General features: G+C 36.6%; 1 protein-coding gene across 2 annotated transcripts in view; it reads left to right on the forward strand.

Moving 5' to 3' along the window:
• The first annotated feature begins 13,384 nt into the window (after positions 1-13,384).
• Positions 13,385-26,691, forward strand: part of RGMB (repulsive guidance molecule BMP co-receptor b) — a 37,427-nt gene continuing 24,120 nt past the window's right edge. Inside the window, exons 1-4 of one of the 2 annotated variants that reach the window (XM_031968174.1) lie at positions 13,385-13,508; positions 14,602-14,699; positions 18,086-18,324; positions 23,594-24,102. In XM_031968174.1, the coding sequence (XP_031824034.1) occupies positions 14,695-14,699; positions 18,086-18,324; positions 23,594-24,102 (753 nt within the window). In that variant the 5' untranslated portion in view covers positions 13,385-13,508; positions 14,602-14,694. Of the gene's footprint in view, positions 13,509-14,601; positions 14,700-17,535; positions 17,705-18,085; positions 18,325-23,593; positions 24,103-26,691 lie in introns of those variants that run through there. The other variant, XM_031968179.1, reaches the window with a different exon arrangement.

A 26,691-nucleotide genomic window follows, 5' to 3' on the forward strand; every position in this document is an offset into this window, starting at 1 on the left:
CAACTATGCATATCCTTTGACTCAGCAATGCCACTACTAAGTATATCCCAAAGAGATCCCCAAAAAGGGAAAAAGAACCACATGTAAAAAAATATTTATAGCAGGATTTTTTTTTTGATGGCAAAAGAATTCCCCATCAACTGGGGAATGCTTGAACAAGTTGTGGTATATAAATGAAATGGAATACTTTTGTTCTATAAGAAAAGATGAGCAGGCAGATTTCAGAAAAAACCTGGAAAGATTTATATAATGCTGAGTAAAGTGAGCAAAACCAGGAAAATATTGTACACAGTAATGGCATCATTATGTTATGATAAGCTATAGACTTATTTCTTCTTAGCAATGCAGAGATCCAAGACACAAAAGACTTGTGATAGAAAATGCCATCCACATCCAGAGAAAGAACTATGAAGTCTAAACGCACATTAAAAGATAATATTTTCACTTTTTTTAAATTTGTTTTTGTGGTTTTTTTCTCATGGTTTTTCTCTGCTATCCTGATTTTTCTTTCACAACATGACTAATATGGAAATATGTTTAATGTGATTATAGCCAGTACATGTAAAACTGGTGTCTTGGGGAGGAAGAGGAAAAAGAAGGAAAGGAAAAATTTTGGAGAACAAAAATTTTAAAAAATGATTGCTGAAAACTATCTTTACATGTAATTAGAAAAAAAATACTATTAAGTAAAAAAGAAAAATCTAAATTGTGAACTAGACATGAATATTTTGAGGAAAAGATCATAATTGCAATTATGTACTATGAGACAAGCTATTTAATATTAAATTTTAACATGGTGGTACAAATACTGTACTGTTTATGTTCCTTTCTGAACTTCTTCTGCTTTCCTTTATGTATTTAAGTGATTAATAAATGTTTCAGAATCACTTTCACACCCTATCATTTCCCTGAAAACTTCTTCCCAAACAAAAACACTCCTTTGTAACAAATAAATTCAGTCAAACAAAACAAATTTGTGTTGTCTTGGTTATTTTTAAAAAATACATGTCTCATGCTTCAATATCAACAATGTTCAGTAGTCAGAGCAGTTGTACAGTTGTTTCAGTTAAATCTGACTCTTCTTGACCCTATTTGCAATTTTCTTGGCAAAAATCCTAGAGTGGTTTGCCATTTCCTTTGTTAGCTCATTATATCGAAAAGGAAATAGAGGCAGACAGGGTTAAGTACTTTCCCCAGGGTAACACCCAGGACGTGTCTTGAAGCTGTATTTAAACTCACAAAGAGTAGTTTTCCTGACTTAAGGTCCAGCACTCTATGAACTGTTCTGAATTATAACTAGTAATTACATTAATTAGAGTTTTTAAGACTTTAAAAGTTGTTTTCCTTTCAATTGGCATGGTTATTATATAAATAATTTATTCTCACTTCACTTTTTCTTCCTGATTCTTCTCACTTCACTTTTTATAGAAGTCTTTTTAAAATTTATTTATTTGAATTTATTTCTTTTGTAATTTTTAAGAGACAATAATATTCCCTCAAATGCTATACCATAATTCATTGGTTCAGCCATTCTTTAAATGATGGGTACCCACTTTGCTTCCAGATCTTTGTTACAAGATGAAATGTTCTGACAAATAATTTTAAACATATTGGAATTTTCCCTCTGCCTTTGATCCTTTTGAAGTACATAAATAGCAGTGATATTATTGAGTCAAGAAGTTTATTCAGTCTAAAAGACTATGGGAGTATAATGAGTGCCTCAACAAGCATTTATTAAGTGCTTTCTATATATGAGGTACTATGCCAAACACTTGGGATTCAAAGAAAGGCAAAAATGATCCCTGTCTTTTACTAGTGTACATTTGAAGGGAGGAAAGCAAAATGTAATAACTATAACTATATATACATATTTACATATATTCATAGCTGAGGGAAATAGAAAAGATCTCTTGCAGAAAGTAGCTTTGAGTTGAGTCCTTTTATTTTATTTTTTTCGTGGTAGCCTTTATTTTTCTAAACATGTGGGAAGATAGTTTTCAACATTCATTTTTGTAAGATTTTGTGTTCCAAATCTTTTCTCCCTTCCTCCTTCTCTCTCTCCCCAGGACAACAAGCAATCTGATATAGGTTATCCTTTTAAATATATTTCCATATTTGTCATTTTGTCCAAGAAAAGTCAGATCAAAAAGGAAAAAAACATGAAAAAGAAAAAGCAACAACAACATAAAAGGTGAAAATATTACGTTAAAGCAACAACAACAAAAAAGGTGAAAATACTACACTTTAATCAATATTCAGTCTCTGTAGTTCTCTTTCTGGATACAGATGGCATTGTCCTTCCCAAATCTATTGAAATTGCCTTGGATCACCAAATTGCTGAGAAGAACTAAGTCTATCATAATTGATTATTGCATGCTATTATTATGTACAATGGTTACCTGGTTCTGCTCACTTCACTCAGCATCAGTTCATGTAAGTCTTTCTAGGCTTTTCTAAAATCAGCTTATTAATCATTTCTTATAGAGCAATAATATTCTATCATGTTCACATACCATAACTTATGCTTTGAGATGAGTCTTGAAGAAAACCAGGAAAGTTAAGAAAGTGAAATGAGGGGGAAGAATATTTCAGGCATGAGGGGACAGCCAGAACAATGACATGGAAATGGGAGATGATGTTTAAGGAATTATAAATATGCCATTGTAGCTGTATCAAAGAGTATGTAGAGAAAAATAAAGCGCGAATAAAAACTAGAAAAGAGTGAGAATTCAGTAGAAGATACTGATTGATAGGTTTATAGTTCAAGATGATGACGACTGAAGATTAGGCACTGAACAAATCACTGGAAACTTTGAAGAGACCAATTTCAATTGAAGCCAAATTCAAGAGGGTTTAGAAAAGAGTTGAAGAACAATTCCAGTTGTTCAGTGATGAGGAGAGCCATCTACACCCAAAGAGAGAGAGGACCATAGGAGCTAAGTGTGGATCACAATATAGAATTTACACTGTTCTGTTGTTGTTTGCTTACATTTTGTTTTCTTTCCCAGTTTTATTTTACTTTCTGATTTTTCTTGTGCAACAAGATAACTGTATAAATATGTATACATACATTGGATTAAAAACAAAAAGCTCCTTAGGCACAGTAAATAGATAGATACAACAGTCTTTGTATTGGATCATTTATAATTTCAGTACAAAAATATTGAGGAGGAAACCTTTGTACTTTTATAGAAAAAAACTATTTAGTTGTGGACATTTAATACTTCACAAAATTTGTATATGTACTTTTGTTTCATAAATTCCTTATGACACTTAGGGTCCAGGTGTACTATGGGACTTTTTAAAAATTTCCTTGAATTGAAGCCACTACCTAGGAAATTTTGAAAAACAAAATAGACGTCACAACAGATACTCCTCTTAGGAAATTCAAGAGAGTCTTAAAGCCTCATGTAAAGCCTGAGGGACTTTCATTGATTTGGCCACTAAAGAGGGAAACAAGAAGTTTTTTTTTTTTTCACATTATTTTTGTTATAAGTCTCATAGTGAAAGTTCAGGCTAAGAATTTTTTCTCACTGATGTTATTGTTCTTTACCAGTAATCCTGCCAAAATGTGAGGCCCCAAGTGCTTGATCAGGAAGCAAGGCCACACCATGTTTTTGCCTAATAATACTGTGTTTTAATATAGAGGCTTCAAATGTTTTTATCCTTTTTATTTTGGCAGTCCTAAAGGAGACTTTCAAAGTCTAAGAAAATACACATACTACTAGTTAAGAACATGAGTTGAGAAATTCCCAAGTTTCTCACTAATAATCTCTTTATAGGCCTGGATAATTTTTCTAATGCTAGTGAGTGGAATTATTCTAATCATCCTAATAAATTATTTTTGCTGCAGCAAAAATAAAGAGGTTTGGTAGGATAAGTTGGATAGTCTCAAGATACTCCAATATGCAGTCTCTCTAAGGACACAATATGTTTTGAAATGGAGTGGTTGAAAAATATATAAGTTATCAGATTTATTAAATTCAAATATTTTCTCCAAGCTGAATGGGAGACTTGGCACAATGAATGACAATCAAGATGCAAAAACATTTTCCAGGCTAATATGTTAGTTTAAATCAAGTAATATGAGATTTAAGAGGACTAAATGGAAAGCCTTACATAGGTCTAAAAGGTCAAATTAACATGTATGAAATAGAAGATACATAGTTGAACTATGTATTCTTTTTATTCATTCATTCATTCATTATTTCATTTATTCATTCATTCATTTTATTTTCCTGTAATTACATGTAAAAGCAATTACAAATATTGTGTTTTTTTTTTTTAATTCCAAATTCCATTCTCTTTTCCTTCTCCATCTCCCTGAAAAGATAATTTGATATAGGTATATAGGTAACTGATATAGGCTAATCATGTAAAATATTTATATATTATGGACTATATGTGTTCTGGCGGTGTTAACAGATTAAAGATTAAAGATTAGTAAAAGATATGACGTTAAGCTTCCTCTCCTCAAAAATACTAAGGCATTTTATATAAGATTTTATTTTATCTCAATTACATGTTAAATTAAAAAAAAATTTTCAAAAAAGAAAAAAAAAGACTTGAGGGAGAATAATTAAGTTCACCAATTGCAAATGGCTTTCTCAAAGAGTTCATCCATGAATGGGAGGAAATTATAAAATGATAACCAAAGGGGCTAAATGGATCAAATAAAGTTTTGTTATTATTATTTTTATGTCATTTTTTTGTTTTGTTATTGGAAAGAGGGAGACATGGAAATATTTGTAAGCATCAGGAAGCTGATAGTGAGGATAATTTGCTACATAAATTAAAAGGCTATAGGATTAAGGGAGCATACAGAAAGGTTTGCTTTCAGAAGGAGAAGAGACATATTTTCAACTGAGACTGGAGAGGAGATAAAAGAGGAAGTTTCTGAAAAAATGATATAATGAGGAGAAATAAATATAGTAGCTTGATGAATTGACTTAATTATTCCAATGAAATATGGTTGAGATCCCGGGCTAAGAAGGTATGATAGCTATATCTTATGAAACTTAAGAACCAAGAAGATTTGAAATAACTCCTGAAGAGTAGGATAGCAAATCAATTAAAGAGGGATAGAATATTTGTCTTGCCTTACTGAAAGTCCAGTTGATATTAAATACCATCAATTTGCCCAGTCATTATGGTTTTGTGATTTTCATTAGTTCTGTTAAACAACACATAAATAGTAATAAGAAAGTTGGGTGGCTGGCGCCTGAACATGGGACATAAGAATTACAAGAAGAACCATCAGCTTTAGAGATCTTTTCGTGAGTAGGATCTTCTCAGAGTTCCTTCGGTAACCCAAGGGAAAGAAAAGTGAGAAGAGACCTGGTAAGAGTTGGGGTAATTAAATGGGCCAATACATCAAAGGGCCAAGCCAGGAGACTGATGAGAGATTTAAATGCTTGTTCTGATTATAGTCCTCTTCTCCATTTGAAAGTTTGCCTCCATGACATCTCACAAAATTCAACATCTACTATAGTGCTATTTGCACTCCCTTGTATGAGGAAACTTACTGACTGTGCTGTGTGTGTGTGTGTGGGGGGGGGGGGGGGGGGGGGAGAGGGGGGGGGGGGGAGAGAGAAGGGAGGAATAATTGCGTTTAAAACAAAAAATGGGGAATTGTTAAGGACCATGCCTAAGTGAAGGTCAATTCTCCTAGAGCCTCCGCAGCTGTGGATAGTGACACCTGAGGGAGTTGTAGCATAAGTGTTTACTGACATAAGTGTTACTTGTGGACTGGGAATGAAATAAATTGGAGGCAGAGGGAAGAGGAGAGAAGTCAGACAATGCAACTGCTTCTCAGTTGAGAGGTCAGAGAACAGCAACTGCCTCTCAGTCTCCTTGTATCAGCATCATCCTCTCACATGAAGAGATCCATTCTACAGGTCTGAGTTAGACCTCCAGCAGCCACTGGCAGGTGGTTCCCATATCACAACAGGTGGTGGGAATATTACAGAGTTGGGGCTTGGCAAAACATGATTGGAAATATAACAAGGACTCAAAGCAATAAAGAATAGGAGATAGTGTAGAGCACAATTGTTTCACCATGGGATGGAGACTGAGAAGGAAGATTATAGCCAATTGAGGAATGATAGCCCAGGAAAAAACTGAGCCATAAAGGCAATGAAGATCATATTGGGACAAAAAAGAAGGTTAAATATCAAAGAGACATACAGAAAGATGGAATGGCAAAAGATTATTATCAGATAAAGGAATTTCAGAATTCATGAACATGGAAGTAGAACTATCTTTTATGTAATTGAAATATAGTGGAGAAATTCTTCACTGGAATTGAGTAGATAGAGGAACTGGGAAGTTAAGGTAGTTGAACATATATATACTGAAATTCCCTAATATGAAGGTAGGAGATGAGTAGATGAAAAGACAATGTGTCAGGCATTGATTTCACTAAAGAAAGGAATACAATCATTTGGGGGTGGAGTTATATGAATAATAGCTGCTCGATTTTGAAATTGGAGTAGATGATAAATGAATATATTTTGAATCTCAAAAAAGGGTCACTTAGTGAATGAGGTCAAGAGATGTTCTGAAAGTGACAATGGAAAACAAGGAATAGTCCAACCTCCTTTTCCCCTGACATATGAATGTGATGGAGTAGGGAGGAAGAGAGGTAGTATTGAGGAATATGAGAAAAATAATGTAGATCTTCCTGTAGGGTTAATGAGCCTTCCTGTAGAGTTAATGTTATTGAAAGGGAGGTATATCTCAGTGAGAAGATATGGAAGATGGAAGGAGTGGGAAACAAAAAGATTTAAGATGATAAATAACTGCCAGGAATTACAAAAAGCATAGTGAATATACCAGGCAGTTCTGAAGTGGGACATTATATAAAGAAAATGGGAGGTAGGATTGAGATAAATAGGTGTGAGGGAGAAGTCATTTGAGAATAAGGAACAGAGCTTCTAAATTGCCACCTGGCAGTTCAGAATCACTAGAATTGGAGAAGTATAAAGGAATATTAAGCATTGACTATGAGTCCAAGCAGAGTGTCAGGGATTAAAGAAGTATAAAGGAATATTAAGCATTGACTATGAGTCCAAGCAGAGTGTCAGGGATTAAAGAGAAACTAGTTCAAGAGGCACATGAGATTAGACTGTTCAAGATTCTCTCTTGAGGTTCAGTCTCCTGGCCAATATGTGAGATCTAAGAAAGTCCACCAAAGAAGAAGGATCTAGAATGGAGGCTATATAAAAGGTCATGTCTATAGGACAGTCCAGTGCTGAAGATTGTCCTGGTGGAGGCTCCACTAGGGTGGGAAGCAAGCAACAAATCTAATACCATCTCTTTCTTAGTGACCCATATATATATATGTGATTCATAAGGCCTGGGAAACAGGCAGGGTCCAAGCATCTTCCCCATTCCCTAATTTTATGTGGCCTGTTTTAAGAAGTAACCCTAGTTTAGAGCCTTGCAAGAAGTCAGCAAGGGGCACACAAGAGACTATACCCACCTCTTTCCTTCAGTTCAATACTGGAGTAGCCCTAGTTCAGGTTCCAAATTATTATCCAGAAAATTAGACCAACTCAATTATGTCAGTTGCAAATTAGTGTATTAACCTTACCACAAGCACTCTAACAACTTTTATTTTCTTTCCTTTTTTTTTTTTTTTTTTTTTTTTTTTTGGTCACTTTTACTAATCTAATCAGTGAGAATAGAAGAGGGTGGTACTACACTTTTTCATTTGCTTATTGATAGCCTGCCTTACTTCTTTTGAGAACTACCTATTTATAGGCTTTGGTAATGTTTCAGGAATTTTTTTTCTTCTTATACAATCTCATCAACGATATGTTTGAGCTATTAGACCTTTGGCAACAACAACAACAACAACAACAACAACAACAACAAAATGCTGCAAACATTCCTTAATTCCATTTGCACCAAAATTTCTATTTTATATATTTACAATTGTCCATTTTTTTTTTTCTGTGATCATTTGTATTCCTTAATTGGTCAAGAATTCTTCCCCTCTTCATAGCTGTAAAAGGTATCTCTTTCTATTCTCCTTTATGATATGAACTTTTATATCTAAGTCATGTAACAATTTAAAGCTTATTGTGGGTAAATGGTGTGAGATGTTGATCTAAGGCTAATTTCTCTTGGGCTACTTTCCAGTTTTCTCAGCAGTTTTTGCCAAAAAATGAGTCCCCAATCTCAGTACTTGGTGTCCTTGGGTTTATTGAGCACCATATAACTACTCAATTACTTCTAGACATTGTGTACCTGTTCTGTTCTTTTGGTCAGCTTGTCTTTTCTTTTCTTTTTCTTTCTCTTCTTTTCTCTCTTTTTTTAAAATTAAAATTAAATTGTCTTGATGATTACTGCTTTGTAGTATGTTCTTTGAGATCTATAGGTAGATGCATTTCCTTTCCACTTTTTTTTGTATTACTTCCCTTGAAATTCTTGACTTTTTGTTTCTCCAGATGAATTTTAATATTATTTATTCTAATTTAATGAAGCAATTATTTGGTATTTTGATTAATTGGTATAGTACTATTATCATCTTATTGTACTGGCATGACTAAATCATGAATAGTTAATTTCTCTGTATTTGTCTTCCTTATTTATGTATACAGTATTTTACAATGATAATCATATAATTTCTCTGCATGTTTTGCTAAGTGGACTCAGATATTTCATACATTCTATGGTAAATTTGAAAAGAATTTCTTTTTTCTACCTGCTTTTCTTCCTTCTTTATTTTATTGGTAGTATAAATAAAAATTTACTGTATTTGTAGATTTGTTTTCTATCCTGCTACTTTAATACATTATAGATCATTTCTATTAATTTTGTGTTGAACTTCTAGGATTCTATAAATAAATATTATCTGCAAAAAATGAGAATTTTATGGGGTTTTTTGCCTATGCTTACTTCCTCAATTTCTTCCCCACTTTATTGCTATAGTTAGTATTTCAAGAACTCATTTTATTGTTACAGCTGGTATTTCTAGAAGAAATAACAGTGATGACAATGGACATTAGCATACCAGTGTTTGTGTGTGTGTGTGTGTGTGGCATGTGTGTGACATGTGGAAGGATATCACTTGTACCAATCTCTGTCCTTTAAGTTTGCCCAAGTTCAACAGAGAAAGCCAAACCATTCAATAGAATTTCCCCTCTCAGTTATTGGTTCAGGGACTGACCCTGCCCACTCCAGGGGCAACTCTATCCTTGACTCAAATTCTGCAAGAGTGAAAAGTGTTAAAGATTCCTTGAATGTATAAAATCCAGAATGATTAGAAAAGAATCCAAGTACTTATCTACTACTATCATCTAGTTGACTACTAGCATAAACCTCATTGGGAAATTTGCAAGATGTTTCTTTTTGAGAGTTAATTGACATTTTGCATTTTTAACATTCAAAATATGATCAATATTTGGGGCGTTTTTCTTTCCAGTGGTTTTTCTCTCTTTGGGTATCTCTTCCAATCTGTCTCTTTTTGTCACTGTAACTTTTCTGATAGTTGCTACTCTGCTGTTCAGGTACCTGGGAAGGATCTGGTAAGGTCTTGTACCACAAGGAAGAAGACACAAATGGGAAGGTGGCCCCCACATGTATAGTATTGCTTAGGAGGCCATGAGCTCATGGCTTGTAGATAAATAAGGAGAGTTTTCTCACTCTGACCAGACTCTCATAACTTAATGAATTTCCTGACACTTCAAATCCTGTAGAAAGAGGAGGTCTTAGTGGCGGTGTTCACCTTTCTAGTTATATAGAGTTTTGGCTCAGCAATTTTTTTTTTTTTGCCACTACTTTGTAAGTAGCCCTAAATCATTATTTAATATGAGACAGCCAGAGAATATCTCACCCTTGAAAGAATACATGAGATAGGGGTTGAGAATAGAGTTTGGAGGCTAGGTTAGTTCTATCACATATGTCTTGAAGCAGAGTCTCCCTAATCTTTTATATGCTTTCTTGGAACAAAAGTTAGCATGTGCCAAAAAGAAAGCTTAGGGGAAGCTACACTAATTTTGCCACTAATCTTATTGAATAGGTAGGCCTGTGATGGTTTTAAAAAATTATTATTATTGATGATACTAGCTCTTGGTTAAGTTTCCTTTAATAGAGAACTTTCAATATTTAGAAATCTCTGTGTTTTCACGTTGTTAGGGGTAAGGTTAATATCTAATTCTGTTAGTTTAGGTTTGATGCTGATACAAAATGCAAAATGAGGCACCTATTTCACAATAGGGGAATTACTTAGCTGTAACAGCAAAAAGAATATGCTTGGCTTCTATGATTAGGTGCCCTTGGTTTCCATGTAAAAACTCATCATGTCAGCAGGACAGAGTGTGGTAACTCTCTGAGGCTGAGAAATGAGTGGGACCTTTTAATGTCCTTAGATGGCCAGAAAGCAGCAATAACTGAAAGTAAAGTTTCATCAAGTACCAGTGACAACTTTGTGTTACCTTCTAGAGAAAACAAACCTATATCTTGAGATTGTAGGGGTAACCTTGGTAATTAATCTTTTCACATAGATGTTTGGGGCTTGAAACAAATTGAAAAATAACATAAAATCATTGAATTTAAAGTGTTTTCAAAAAGCAAAATGAATGATAATATAAAGAAAAAAAGGTTTCTTTCAAATAAGTCAACATTGATATGAAAGTCAAGCACTTCTGAAATTCATATTCATGAAAAAATTCAAAGTTAACTTTAAAAGCTAATATTATTTTATGTTTTATCATTTAAATATCCTGGAAGTGGAAGAGAATTTCCCCCTAAGAAAATAATTAATATTTCATTTTTAATTGCCCATTATTTTCTGGGTATCAGAGCACATCCAGCATAATACAGAAAGATGTCATCCCTCAGAGGAAAGAGGGTAATGTTAATATATGCTTTGCTAAAGTATAATGAGACTAAGTAAAATTTAAATGTGGTTAATTAGCAAACTTATTTGAGTATTAATAAGCTAGTATCTGAGATGGACTGACCAACATTTATAGAAATGGGGGGAAATTCTACTTGTTTGTATGCATTTTTGTCTGCATGTTATGTTGGCAAAAATTCAACAAAGCAAGGGAATGGTGAAGAACTGAAGCAGCATTAGAAAGCATCCTTGCAGACCAGCTTTCTGAATGGCTTTGAACTGTTGCTTATCATTATTTTATACACCTTTTCTTTGTGTTGATGGTAGTAAGAAGAAAAACACTGGAGACTAGCCTTTAGGATATTTAATCAAAGCTACTACTCTGCTGATTGCTGTAGTGGATTTTCAAAGGGAAAAGCAAGTGGGCAAATTAAAATCCCATGTTCCTGTGGGCTGGAAGCTGAGCTTTTTGTAGCAAGAGCATGTTTTCAATTGTATCTTACTGTTACCCTATCCTTTCTGAGAACATCCTCAATACATTTTTCTCTTTCCAGTTGATTGGCACAGAAGGAGAAGAAAAAAGACAGAAACAAAAACATACAGAGAGAGAGACAGGGAGACAGAGATAAAAAGACAGAGAAAGAGATATAGACACACACACACACACACACATACACACAAAGATGGAGAGACAGACAGAGAAAGATACAGAGACAGAAGGAAGAGAAAGTGGAGGTGAAAGAGAAGAGACAGAGAACAAAGATACAGAATACAGAAAGATGGAGACTTAAAAGAAAAAAAAAAGAGATAAGCCAAGTACCAAGAAAGTGACAGAGACACAGAAAGGAAAATAAGGAAAGCATTTTATGAACCTTAAAACACTAATATTATTTTAATAAAGAGGAGAAAAAGTGGTGATATAGTACAAGGATAAAAGTGTTGGCAAATAGCTGTTGTTGAATAAGCTGGTGTTGAAAGTAATGAACTCAATAGGCTAATAAGTGACAACTGGCAGTATAACATAGATTAGATAGACAGATAAACAGATCAGGTTCTTCATTTGAATTTTTGCCCTCCAAATCTTCTCAATGTTGGCAGTGTAACACAGTGAAGAAAGAAAGTAAAATTTTTGTCTTTCTCTGAACACCTCCCACTATCACCCAAAGTCCCAAACATAGTCACTTTAATGGAAAGTTTCTTTTTCTGACAATTCTAGGTTGGTTGGTTTGTTTCTTTCAAATTACAATTTCTCACTCTTACTTGCAAGCTACAGTTCACTCTCTGCTTAACTTTTAAAGTCAAAAAAAAAAAAAAAAAAAAAGAGCCCAAATGACTGCTTAGTAGTGGCACGATTAATTCCCATAGATTTCGAATCCCTAACACTCCAACTATGATCTGTGGGTAGATTTTTAGAGTATACATGGACTTGGATGAGGAAGAATTATATCTTTATTTCAATATAATTTGTTGTTTTTATAATTCAATGTATTTCTCTTTATGCATTTACAAACATTATTCTGAGAAGTTCACAGGTTTTACCATATTGCCAAAGACATCCATACTATCCCTCTCCCCCCCAAAAAAAAGATTGAGCAAGTCTCATCTCTCTTTCGATATAAAATTTATAGCATCATTTTAGTGTGTGGGTGATTCATAGAATGCTGAGACCGGAAGGACTCTTAGAAATCAACTTTATTCAAGTCCCTTCATATCACAGGCAAGAAATTTATGGGCGCACACAACCTTCCATAATTCAAATTTTATAAACCATAAGATGATGTAAAATATGAAACGTCTGTTTTATGACTAAGGTAAGGAAAACAAATGCAGAATGTGGCTCCTAGCAAGAGCAAGGAAAATGCCGGAGGGCTAGACTGGACCAGGCTATTGTGATCTCTAAGGCTCAGCTGGTTTCTGGACACGCCAAGAAGTGGGGCGGAGCGTTTGTTGACTGCTTAAATACTTTGATGTTGAAACACGCGTTGGTCACTGCTCTGTCCAGAACTGCAAAGCCTGAAACAGAATTATGTTGTGAACAAGTGTTGCGGGTGGGAAAAGGCGAGGCGGCAGACTGGGAGGCACTGAATGTTACCCCTGGTGAAAGACACCCTTTGTGCAAGCCTTCTGGAAAAGGGGGAAGGGAGTTGGGCAGAGAAAGGGAAAGGGGAAACTGAAAGGCCAGAATTGCCATGCCCAGCTGATTCCGCCAGATGTGCAGGTACATTCCAGCGGTTACAGTAGCTGCTGAAAACTCCTGTAGGGGGATTTCAGAGATGAGACAGGAAAGGACCAACCAGCACACTCCCTCGACCCTTCTTTGTAGGGGGAGGGGCGGGGAACTAGGAGGAAGGATAGTTTCTCAAAAGCGAGAAGGGAATTAAGAAATTCCCTCCTCTCCTCTATATAGGTGGCAGAGAGACCACGCTGTCATTAAAGGCACAACACCTACCTTGGCTGCTGTGCCAGGCTTCAGAAGACCCGTTAGCCGACACTGAGAAGGGCAAGCCCCTCCTGGGTAGAGGTGTTAGAGACCTTTTTACCTTACCTGGGGGAGAAAGGGGCGCTCGGACCGCGCTCCTTCCCTCCTGCACCAAAGCTGTATGACTAGTGGCTTATTTTCCCAGCTGGCAAACGTCACCATGAAGACAAGGGAATGCCTGTGGTAAGTTGTTTATTTTGTTAGTTTGTGGTAGGGTTGAGATAGGAGGAGGGGGAGAGTGAAGACAGGGAATGAAGGGGTGTGGAGGAGAAGTAGGGGAAGGAGGGCGTTGGGAACTGAACTGCATTGCTTGGGTCTCCATCCACCAACGTAGTACAAGTCTTTCAACCCTCAAGGAAGCCGTTAAGAGAAGGAATAGTGCTAAAAATTGCTTCTTCCTCTACAAGAATTACCCTTTTACAATATTTGCAGAGTTGAGCCAATTTGATGCATAACACTGGGAGGCTATAGCATACTAGGCATACACACAATCCTCCACACAACACACTAGTTGTAAAACAACATGTTCAGGCAGCAGGTTTCCAGTGTTAGCTAACAACAGCAATTTTTTCCTGAGCTACAAAATCAGCCTCTGTCTTTTCCGTTACTTCCAGAAAAGGGGTTCCTGTAAGATGAGTAAATAAATGTGTGTGGCAAGTTGGTGGAGTTGATGAAAAACTTGTCCCGAAGGAATCCCAGAAAAATAGGTGAACTTAGTGTATGCTCTCTTTGTATATGGGTGATTTTCCTCATAATTCTTTCAAATACTAATACTGACTTGGCAGTATTTATCTTGAGGATAAATTGGCTCTGTGGCTAACAGATGGGGAGGAACTCCCCCAAAAAGTATTTGATGCCCCCATCTTTGGGGCAGGTGGTTTCAGAGCCTGATAGAATGAAGCTAGGCCTAGGCTCAGGATCACAAAGTGTAACTGATGGTAATAATTGCCTGGAAGAAAATCCTAAATACATTAGTGAGATGGTAAAGCTTTTAAGGCTTTCTTGGGAGTGAGTGCCTGGCTAATGAGAGGTTAATTTTGTTTCCAAGGGAAGACTGTGCTGGTTTCCTGAGATAAATGGCCAGGAAGCACATTACTTCCCTGGCTCTGGCAATCGGCTCCCAAATGCTTTTTGCACCTGCTACTTTCAAGCTCAGTGAGTGGTTGTAAAGATGCTGGGATTCTGTCAGACAATTTTTGTAGGAACAATTAATGAATGCTCATCCTTCCACTTTTGGACAGGGTACTAACTGTTGTGTCTATTATCTAATACATAGGTTCAAAAAGTAAGTGCCAGAGTCCGAGCTTTTCAAGGAGTTTCCATGCCCCTTTGGCCCTCCAAGAACCATACAGGACCATAAGGGTTAAAGATGATGTAAGTACAAACACTTGGAAGACTTGTATTCTTTTAGAATTTATTTTATTTTAGTCCCTTGACCTCTACCCCTCAAAATGGTAGATAACAAGGGTTGGGGGAAGGAGAGTGGGAAACATATCACATATACTGTTTTAAAAATTGAAACCCCAAGTCTGATACCCAGCTACTCTTCCCTAATGCATTGTGTATTAAGCAGACAGACCTTGAGACCTGTGTTAGATTTCTGAAAATGGAGATTATATTAACAGGGGAACAGTTAAGCCATCATGAATGCCTTCAGGAACAGCAAACCACATTTTGTTTAAAATCCATTAATGCTTCTTGCATATGTTTGAATTCTACCCAGTTACAAATTAAGTTTATATTTTGCTGGATTCTTAAATAGGTTGATACCTTGTTTCCTCTTTCCTGGACTAAAAGAAGGGGGAAAGGAACTAAGTAATTGGATAAATTCCTGAGTTGTTCAGCAAATTGTTAGTTTGAAATTTAAATTCATTATATATGAGATGGATACTGTTTTTCCCAAAGTTAATGCTGGGGACCTCATCTCATTTTTGTTTGAGTAAAAAAAAAAAAAAAAGACGTGCCCATCAGTGTCCATCTACCATACAAAGTTCTGGGTTTAAAACTTGATACAATTTATTGATAACAACTCTAATTCACTGTTACATTCCTTCAGCTCACCAAATGGCTTTGACACTTGAAAATGGGAACCTCCTTCTAAGTTAATTGTAAAAATTAGCATTTCCCTCTAGCCAACTATACACTTATATAGCAATAAAAAGTGAATTGTTACATACATAAATCTTGGGCTTGTCAGATTTTACAACAGAGGAACAATAAAGCACCTTAGAGGAGATTAAATTTTTCCTGTTAAGAAGTGTCATTTAGTGATCCCAGAGTTTGCAGAGAGCGCCCTCTATTGTTACCAAGCTCTAGAGTGTCTGTTATTATAATGATGAAACTAAAAACTTCCGAGTCAGGAAAAAAAAAATTACCTAAGTTATTTTCTTTATTTTAAATATCTCTTATGTGCTGAGATACAAAGACTAATGGTGCTTCTTTTAATTTCTTCTTAAAGCACAAGCTTCTGGATTAAAGTTTCTGGTAGGGAAAATGTTATTGTATCAGTTTTGTTAAAATACTTTGAAATATTTAATAGCACCTGTTTCTTTTTTAAAGAAAAAACTTCCATTGCAACAATTTTGATTAACTTAATATAGCATGATAATGATTTGTGTCTTACAAAATAGTTGTGGCAACAGAATAAGACTTTGGTCTGCAACAAAATCTGGAAGTATGCTAATTCCACATTTGATTCCCCTACCAAAAATCATTTCTCCAGGTCGTAGTAAAGCTATTATTATGTTATAACATAATCAAAACTTGAATTATATCTTAGGCAGTGAAAGTTATGTTTACTACTTGAGTCACCACATTGTGCGTAATAATTATGCAATGAAAAAGGTATGGTTGAATAGCGGAGGCAATCCTGCATAAAGGCCCTAATCTTGGCTAGAGCAGTCTGTAAAGAGTAAATTGTTGAGGGAGAATGCTACAAGCCTCCACACTATACAAATTTATTCGAACAGCGCATTGTTTAAAAAGTAGGGAGGGGAAAAGGTTAATGTGTCCATGGCTGACTATTTCCAAACAATGCCAAAGTTGTGTATCTGGAACCCTACATAGGCTTAAAAAAAAAAAAAAAAAAAAAAAAAAAGGTCTTCATTTGATCAATTTAAGGACAATAATATGTAATCTAGTAGAGAGAGACAAAGTAGATTGGATGGTATTCACAACTACTAATAATCATACTGAATGCTATTATCTTTTTGATAATTCCGTTTTCTCCCTTTTCAGTCTCCTTACAGATTGGCTTTTTCCTTATTGTTTTTAATTCTAGAAAAACAGAGATTTAGCTAAGGTTTTGACTGTTACATGTGATATGTTTCCCACTCTCCTTCTCCCAACGCTTGTTATCTACCATTTTGAGGGGTGAAGGTCAAGGGACTAAAATAAAATAAATTCTAAAGTGCTTTACCTAAGCACAATTACCGTGATGCATAAGATAACAATAACACATTTATATCGCATTTTAAGTGAAATGCTTTCCTCAGGATAATAAACCTGTGAGGTAGGTAAAGCAAGTAGCTACCTTTTTCAGATGAAGAAACTGAGGCTAGGAGAAGCTGTGACTTGCCCTAGCCATGATTTCAGCATCTGAGGCAATGCATTAACTTCTCATTAGTCTAAATTATCATCTAATCGGGCATGTTAAAGTTTGCCCACTTTGGGTGAACTAAGTACAAACTAACCTACGGGGCCTAAGCTGACAGCAACTCGCTAACTAGCCGCTAACTCCTGACTTTGAAGTTCAAGTGCAAGGGGAGAAATCTCACGGGCGCGGCCTGAAGGAGTGCCCACGGGCGATCCCCGGGCCCGATTAAAGCTGCTAGTAAATTCCAACGCGAGTCCGCAGAGACCTTTCCCAGCCAATCAGAGGGCCCCCGACCCGCCACTCACATTCCGACCAAGAAAGCCTGATTTCTTTCTCGCCCCGTTCCACTCTCGAGATCCAAGCCGGAATGTGGTTTCGCGAGAGGCGATTGGCTGCGGAGGTGAAGCCTCGCACACGTGATTGCCAAACGCAGCTCCTCAGGAGCGGGGACGGAGATAGGGCGTGGCCGGCGGGGGCGGGGAGCACGCGATAGAAAACAAGCGAGCCAAACTTGGGAGGCCGAATGGGGCCCTCTGAAAGTAACCCAAAAGGAGGGTCTCTCGGCCCGCCTGTTTATATTAGACTACTTTAAAAAAGCAAAAGTAAAACGGTGAATAGAGGGGGCGAGGCTGAGCGAGAGCGATGGCACATTGCTTCGTCGCAGCCAGTCTGGAACAGCCAAGGTCTCACGGCCCAGGGCGGGGAAGGCGGGCCCCGGAGGCCCCGAGAAGTGTCGGGTCTGTCTGGGTCTGCCGGCGCTCGCGGCCCCAGGGACGCTGCTGAGGTAGGAGGAGAGAGCGGATTGGCTGGGGGCGCGCCCTACGTGGGAGGGGAGTGCGGCGCTGAGATTGATTGATGGGGCGGGGGAGGGGCGTGCGGAGACACCCGAGCGAGGCGGGGGCCCCGCGCGCACACTCGCCCCCCACACCCCTCGCGCCGCACGCAGCGCCTTCCCCAGTTCTCGCCCGAGCCCGCGCGCTAGCGGCTTTAGGAAGCGGAGAGGAAGGTGGCAAGACTCATAGCCGTTCTTTGTGTTCTTTTCTCCTCTTCTGGTGATGCCGCCGGGGCCCGTTCTGCTCCTCCGGCGCGGTGTTCGGTGCTGCTGCGGTTGCTGCTGCTGTGGCTGCGCGGGTGGCGGCCGCCTCTCGCCGTCGTGGGACTGAAGGAGGAAGAAAAGGAAGCGAGGCCCGATCGCGTGTCCATGCAGCAGCCCCGGTTCCCGGGCCCCCACGCCGCCGCCAGAGCCCCGGAGGAGACCTGCATGGACGGGCATGGGGAGAGCTGCTCCTTTCTGCGCCGCCGCCGGGGCTGAGCCGCGCCGGCGCCGCCCCCATCGCGGCTGGCGCTCGCCTCCGCTGGCCGCCCTGCTGCTGCTGCTGCTCGGCCTCGGGGGGCTGCCCGCAGGTACCGGCCGTGCCCCCTCCCGCGGGGGGCAGCGTGGGGGTTGGGGGGAAGGGGGCTCCCACACGTGCCCCGGCGCCCACGCGCCGCAGCAGTGACAGGCGCGGACTCGCGCGGGGAAAGTGGGAAAGAAAGACGCCCTTACTTTTACTCTATTCGGAGAAACGCCCCCGGGGGAAGGTGGCTGAAGTGTGGTTGAGTTAGGAGGAGGGAGCCCACGGCTAAATTTCGATTTCTTTGTTTCTAGCAAAACTCCCTTGAGATTACCCGAGCAAACGAGTGTGTGTGTGTGTGTGTGTGTGTCTGTGTCACACCTGGCTACCTAACCACCTTTTAGCGAGACCCTGTAGTCGGAGCAACTGCCACAAACTGTTTAAAACATTCGGCGAGTCTGCGTGTAAGATGGCCCCTTCTCCCGAGCTTTCCCTCCCACTTTGCACAGACCTCCGAGGGATCTCCCCTCGTGGGGGGCGGGGGGAGAAGAGATTGCTTTTGAGCTTTAGACAAATGCTCCGGATGCATTGTTACTTTTTGCGATCTTATTTACCGAAAGTGGAGGATCTGATCAAGTTTCCGTTGCTCTCTCCTCCCTGCTGCAGAGAAGGAGCCTTGGGCGGTTTCTCGAGTTGGGGAAGCCGACTGATTGTACATTTTAACTAGAATGTGGAAACCAGGATGTAGCTTAATCTCAACGTAACTAAAGTACTTTTAGCCCACCAACGTATTTTAAAAACTTGGTTTGAAGAAGTTTTCGATTCTCTCTAAAAACTTAGAAACATTTTCGGGGACTGTGAATGGGATGTGAGAAAGCCGTTGTGTAGTGCATATTCTTTAAGGAAAAAGCACTAGAGGTGCTTTGATTTGGGAGCAGCGAGAGAAAGAAGTCAGTCTTAGCATGCCAGAGTCTATCTTAGATCGCTTAGATTGGTCGTTTAAAGTGCTAAAAAATCCATTGATTCGTGCTACTTAAAAAGAGTTCCAATAGGTTTCTTTGTAAGGCATTGGCTCAGAAAAACGTACTAAAAACTGGAAAAGATCTCTTCCTGAAGTTTAACCGCCAAGTTCTATCCTTTTGCTTCAGGATCTTTTCATATATTTATTTTAACCCCATTCATCAGTGCTTATATCAGCAAAAGATGTGAGTCTGTTTTTGTACCATCCAGATGTTAGTAATCGTTGTTTATTTACTAGATCACACCCACCAAGTTAAAAATCGGGAATGTCTTGGGGGGAGGAGACAGAAGAAAACACTTTACTCATTTTGGAAAACGGTACAATCAACTTTGTCTTGTGTTGTTTTCTGTTGCAATTGCTGATAGGAGGGAAAGAGAGAGACACATAGATCTTAAATATGTGTCGGGTTACAGAATTAAAATTTTAAAGGAGTGATTTTATTTCCTTTAGAAAATAAGTAGCTAATTGCGTAATATATGTACAGGACTACTCTTTGGCTGTGTTTAAAAGGTACGTTGTTTTAAAATGATTAGAGGTTCTTTTGTAAAGATGGGAGGAGTCATTGCAGTGCTTGCATCACTTTCTGTTTGGGCTCAAAGAAATTAAATTGAACCAAGAAAAGTTTTTAACAAAAGAGCATTTTTAACAACCAAATGTTTTGCATTGTATGGATTGTTGTATGGAAAGTACTAAATATCTGTACTAAGAAAATATAAAGCACAGTGTCTTGATCATGGTTGTAGTGATAACCACTATTTATACAATAAGTTAAAGTTTGACATATATCTTCTCATTTGAGCCCTACCCTCTATCATTTTACAGACAAGGCAATTGAGGCTCAGAGGTTAAGTAATTAGTTCCATAGTGTCAGAGGTGAGATTTTTGCTTAGATCTTCTGATTACCAAATCCAGCAGGTCATCCAATATACCTTACTGTCTAGTGATACTTAATATGTTTTTGTTGTAAATATTAAACTAGGCCTGTGTTAGCCTTAGCTACTCTAGAGATACATGCTTGATGATGATGATGGAAATCCTATTGGAAGTGTAAAATGTGGTCCTTGAAGATTATTATTCTCTTGGGTAAGCTGCACAAAATAATAAAAATCTTGACTTAGAAAATTAAGATCTTATTGTTTAAAAATTTGGAATGAGAAACAATGTGATTTTTTTTAAACTCATTTTTAATGCAGTCTCACTATTAAGTTAGTTGTGTTGAGAGCTTTCTTTGAACATTTGTTTCAGTCTGGCTTAAGCAGTTTATGTTTTAGAAAAGGATAGCCTAGCCCCCTTTCCATAGTGTGAGCCCTCTCCTAAGGATAGTAATTTTTGAAACTGCAAGGAATGATTTATGCTCATTTCAGAGTACCTAGTCAAGTGCTTTTTGCAGATGAGTGACCATGTATTATCACTTTAATCATGACATTTGCCTTAGCACTCATACTGATTAAAAATTTGTACTTTTTAAGATAGCTTTCACATATTTTACATTATCCAAAAAAATCACTATATTTCAAAATTGTATGGATAAATTTGGCACGTTGATTTGTGACAGTTTTGTGTTGAAATCCTTGGCAATAGGTTCTTTTGTAAACACACATCCATTAGCACATTCTTCTCCATTAACTGAAATAAAAATAGAGCAGCTAGTCTTCCTTCACATTAATAACAAATAACTTGATGGGCAAAATATTGAAACCTTTACCTGTAAATTTTTAATTTGCCCCCTTGGGAAAGCATAGAGTGCATTATTCACGTATTTTTAACAAAGCTCTGCATTTCCTGACTGAGGATAAAATATGGAGCAGCTTGCTTCCTCACATGCTTCTTGGCTTTCTTTTGCTAGGTCTTTGAGACTTTCTATTTGGCCTTGTTTTGGCATTTTGACAGGAGGTTTACTTTACCACTTATAACAGGCAAAGTGTCTGTTGCCATTATAAATTCATGAAGCCTAGATACTGCTAGGAGAATGCTGCAAATTAGTCATAATAAAGAAACTTGGGATGAGGAACTGAGAATGTTGGGCTTAGGACTATATTAACTTTTCTTTTTCTCCAGTTATTCTCCTTCATCATTCCATGTACTAAAAGGCCAAACAGCCCTTCAACACTATGTAGTTCCTCATCTCTGGAATATGTGGTTTCTCTTTTGTATAAGATTTTACAAAGGGATCAATACCAACCTACCAGCTAAAGAGAAAAGGAAAGCAAAGGAGTTAAAAAATTAATTCTTCCTTTTCCATTTGGACAGTTAGTACATTTACATTTCCACACCACTACTTTTGATAGTTTATGACTATTTGAAATAATTACAAGTAAATGTATGCTTGGTTGAATTTTATAGACCATAAAAAGAACAAATAGGCCCAGTAAGTTTAGCGGAAAGTTCTTGTGCTATCACACTAGCATAAAGCTGAATGTTAACCAAGTCATCTTAAGATCATATTTTCATTTCTTTACTTCCTCCTATGCTGTGAATCAGTTGCTTGAATCTTTATTACCATGAGCATTACTAATGTATAAATGATAATACCTAACAGAAAACGTAGCCTTGAATAGAAAGTAGGAAGCAGAAAGAACATTCAATTTGATATCAGAAGATGAGTTTGACATGTTTTTCTTATTTTACTTTTCTTTGGACAGCAGTGTTGCCAAATATATATAATGAATTTGATGATCTATAAGGATCTTTTCAGCTCTAAATCTGTGATCCTTGATCCTATGAGACCTGGAAATCAAGAGTCAAATGTTGAACCTAGGCATCAATACCAGAGGTCATTAAAATTAACACAAAAACCTAGGGTTTCTTTTTTCTTTAATTTTTTTTTTTAATTTAAAAAGATAAAAGGAGAATAAGATGTTTATGTATTTTTTAAATTTCCTAACAAAAATTATATCACCACTGGCTTAGTGTACAGACTTTAACCATTTCTCACTAAAACATGTTAAAAGTTCTTTTGGGTTCAAATTTAGGACCAGTGTTCTAATGTAAGGTTGAATTGGAATTTACTTAAATAATTGTTTTATTTTTAATACTCAGAGGTAGGTACCTTTGGCTTATAGATATACTTCTATATTCCAATATTTATTTTAGGTTAAATGCTGATTTTGTTCTGGTTTTTTAATATATGCTTTCATAACTCAAGGACAAACTGTAAAGATGTTTTGACAGCCATTATTTTGTGTTTTATGGCACATATTATGCATTATTTCTCCCTTTATTGTATGGAAAGCATCATTTTGGAAACTGTTCAACACAGGTTTTCTCACAGTGTCAGGATTTAAGATGTTTGCTATAATTTCACTTTTAATTTGCTAAAATATAATGTGTTTTTGTAAGATAAAAGGCAGCAATTGTCACATTTAGAAATCAACATTCTACATTCATTTGTTCTTTTATTTCAAAATTTTAAAAGCACAGTCTTAGCCATCTGCTTCTGTTATAGAGAATATCTCAATACCTGTTTTTCCCTTTACCTATCATTAACCATCCATAGAAAGTGAATTCCATGCAAATATTTGGTCCAGAGCATTTGATCACATGGCCCCGGAGAATAGGAGAAAATGAGAAAAATAGCTATTTTTGACAATACATTTTTTAATAGATAGGGAGTTAAAACTTTCTAGAAGGCATATAATTGTAAATAGTACAGAATAGAGGGCATCTATAGGCTTGCTAATAGAAAGTTTTTTTTTTAATGACAGTACTTTCATTTTCGGTTTAGAAACTGCATAAAAACATAGCATATTATGATTTCTAACCCATATTTTGAACTTTTAAATAGTTATTCTCTATTTTAGAAATATTTTTTCTTTTGCATAATGATAGTGCTTCTACTTTTCACAATATCATATCATATCAGATAGTTTTTCTTTACTTCCAAAAGCTAATAATTCTTTGTTGAACACAATAGAATTCTAGTAGTAAATAAGTTTTACCTGTGTAGTAACTGAGTACTTGAAAAAAAAAAACAACAATTTTAATGATTATTTTCATTTACCATTCTATCATAGCTTTTCTCTAAAGATCATCTAAACTGAGAATAATGTCCATAGTTGGCTCAAGTAAAATATTTTTCTAACAACTAGTGTTTTTCTCATGAAAGACACAGAAACAAATTTGTATCTGTATTCTTAAAGGCTCTTCTAAGTTATTGCTGAAGCCCATTCCCCTCTTTTTTTTCTTCTTGATCAAGTGGGCATAACAAATAGTCCCTGAAGGAAAATGTAGTTTTCTTATGTGCTTCATTCAGGAAGTAATATAACTTCTTAAAATGTCTCAACTTTTAAGCAGTTTGTTATTATCTTACTTCCTTTAGGATATTGCCAACAGCCAACCCAGTGTCGAATCCAGAAATGTACCACAGACTTTGTGTCACTGACTTCTCACCTGAATTCTGCCATTGATGGCTTTGATTCAGAGTTCTGCAAGGCTCTACGTGCTTATGCTGGCTGTACCCAACGTACTTCCAAAGCCTGCCGTGGAAACCTTGTCTACCATTCAGCTGTGCTAGGAATCAATGACCTCATGAGCCAGAGAAACTGTTCCAAGGATGGACCGACATCCTCTACCAACCCTGAAGTCACCCATGACCCTTGTAACTATCATAGCCATTCAGAAGCTAGAGAACATCAGGGAGGGGACCAGAGTCCTCCCACTTATCTTTTTTGTGGTTTATTTGGAGATCCTCACCTTAGAACTTTTAATGATCACTTTCAAACATGCAAGGTGGAAGGTGCCTGGCCTCTTATAGATAATAATTATCTTTCTGTACAAGTGACCAATGTACCTGTGGTCCCTGGATCCAGTGCTACTGCTACAAATAAGGTAAGATTGGCATTTCTTTTCTAACTTTGATGTAGTGAGCCAAATTTGAAGTGAAAAGCAAAAGTTTCAATTAAAATGGAGCCATTTTATTCTGTTTTTAGATTTAATAGGGTCAGTTTTGGGGGGGTTACTCTTGAAAGCTATGAGTGTAAGCCATATTAAAAAATAAAGATATGCGGGGTGAAAAAGGTAACATCAAAACTTGAAGAACTGGGCAATAATAGTTTTTAACCACACCACGCCTGTTTCTATCAATTATGCCTCTGTATGAATATGTTATTATTCTTTGTCTCTTTAAGTATTTAAATAACAAACCAGCTGAAGCATGGGAATTGCTAAGAGTAGGTGTCTGAGGCCCAAGGAGATGGGAATAACCCAATCCCTATATTTTTGCCCACCTGCATTTTGGATTTCCTTCATAGGCTAATTGTACAATATTTCAGAGTCCGATTCTTTTTGTACAGCAAAATAACGGTTTGGTCATGTATACTTATTGTGTATCTAATTTATATCTTAATATATTTAACATCTACTGGTCATCTTGCTATCTGGAGGAAGCCGGGGCGGGGAGGGGGAGGGGAAAAATTGGAACAAGAGGTTTGGCAATTGTCAATGATGTAAAGTGACCCATACATATAACCTGTAAATAAAAGGCTATTAAAAAATTAAAAAAAAAAAAAAAAAAAAGAACTGAACTTCTTAGCATTTCTAAAAGGAAAAAAAAAAGGAGATGGGAACAAAATTTCATTGGAAATTTAGAAAAGGTAGTAACATATAGTGACTGTAAGCAGAACAGATGTAAATTGTCTGAGATGTCTTCACTATTAACTTAGTGATGACCAAGGGGTGTAAAGTGTCTATTGCAGTCCAATAATGTATAGTCACAGGATAATCTGTGGACCACAGAATAACAATTTAAGGGCAAAAGTGGGAAAAGAAGCTAAAGAGCATTTAGCTTACCCATACCAGTTGGTCCATGTTTTATATAACCACTAAATCAGAAATTCTTAAACTTATTTGTGTTTTGAGCAGTCTGAAGCCCATATAACCCCTCCTTAAAATGTTTTTAAATGCATAGAATTACAAAGGAAACAAATTACATTGAAATTTTTCATTAAAAAAAAAAATAACAAATCTAAGCTCTTGGAACCAGGTTGAAAATCTCAGTATTAATGTTTTACATAGAACTAGATAAAAACCTGCTTTGCCTTCAGAGCGTCTATGCTGTTCTTCCCTGTGGGAAAGAAGGATCTATTTGCTGACTTCAGATTTTCATATCAGTCTTATTCATTGTGAATAAACAAAGGAATTAGTAATTTAGGATTTTTGTAAGAAGTGATATTCTTAGTACTCCCCTCATCAGCTTCTATTTCTGTAGAAGGCCTTAAATATAAAAGTATCATATTAGATAGATTTTTTTTTTTGAACAAGTAATTTCCAAATTTGTGTGATTTTATTTTTATCATTTCTAAGAAAATATCATGTAAATATTCTACATGAAATGTATATTTTAAAATTAACTTGAGTTAATCTAAGAAAATGTCATGTAAATATTCTACATGAAATGTTTATTTTAAAAATTAACTTGAGTTAAAATTAATTTTTTTTAGCATTGTTGTAGAAATTGTTACAAAACTTCCTGGCAGTCATTGGTAACACCCTTAAGAGTGTACAGTTTGGAATTCATTTCTCTGAACAAAAAAAGAGCCTTGCTTTCACCTGGACATAAATGATGAATACAGAAATGTTTGCAGTTACAGCCTCAACCAAAACTTAAAACTTCCCTTTTGGTTTTCTCAATGTTATGATAAATTCTACTATGATTTTTATATAGATTTTTTTTTTCGGGTCATATAATTGTTAAGGAACATGTTTGCTATTCATATACAAGATGTGACTAAAAAAAAATCCACATCATTACTTTTATGGTTTTAAATAAGCACTTCATTTATAATAAAAAAAAACATTCTTTAAGACCACTAAACACTGGAAATACAAGAAGAAAATATCTCCTGGGGTGTAAAAAATCAGTACTCAAAGTTTTGTAAATTATTGGAGATTAGAGATGGCATAGAATGTAACCATTATCTTATGTGGCAATCAAAGGGGGAGAGATGACTTATTTTGCAAGAGACTGATGCACTTTACAAATTGTCATATCTAGTAATGTCTTCTGTCTTCAGTCTTTTAAAAATTTGATTATTTGGAGTGATTGTATTTAAAAATATTTTATAAGACCTGCTATTTTGTGGAGTTTAATATTTATAGCTAGAAAAATGATCAAATAGCAAAGGAGTTATTGAAGTATTTTTGTTTTCTTTCTTTTGTTATTCTATTGAAAAATGGTTCTTCACACTTGATAACTGTGCTATCCAGCGGCAAAATCCTCAGAGATACGACTATAGCCTGCAGTCTCTCTCAGTGAACCACTCTACAAATCCTTTCTCACAATGCACAATTGAGTGCATATCATATACAGACCAATTTGAGGTAGAAAATATCCCAAGGATTTCATTAACTTAATCTCTATACTAAATCAAAACTTCTTTAATCTCAATACTAGAATATGTCAAGGATTTCTTTAACTTC

The sequence above is a fragment of the Sarcophilus harrisii genome, chromosome 1 (assembly GCF_902635505.1).
Source record: "Sarcophilus harrisii chromosome 1, mSarHar1.11, whole genome shotgun sequence".
Taxonomy (NCBI): Eukaryota; Metazoa; Chordata; class Mammalia; order Dasyuromorphia; family Dasyuridae; genus Sarcophilus; species Sarcophilus harrisii.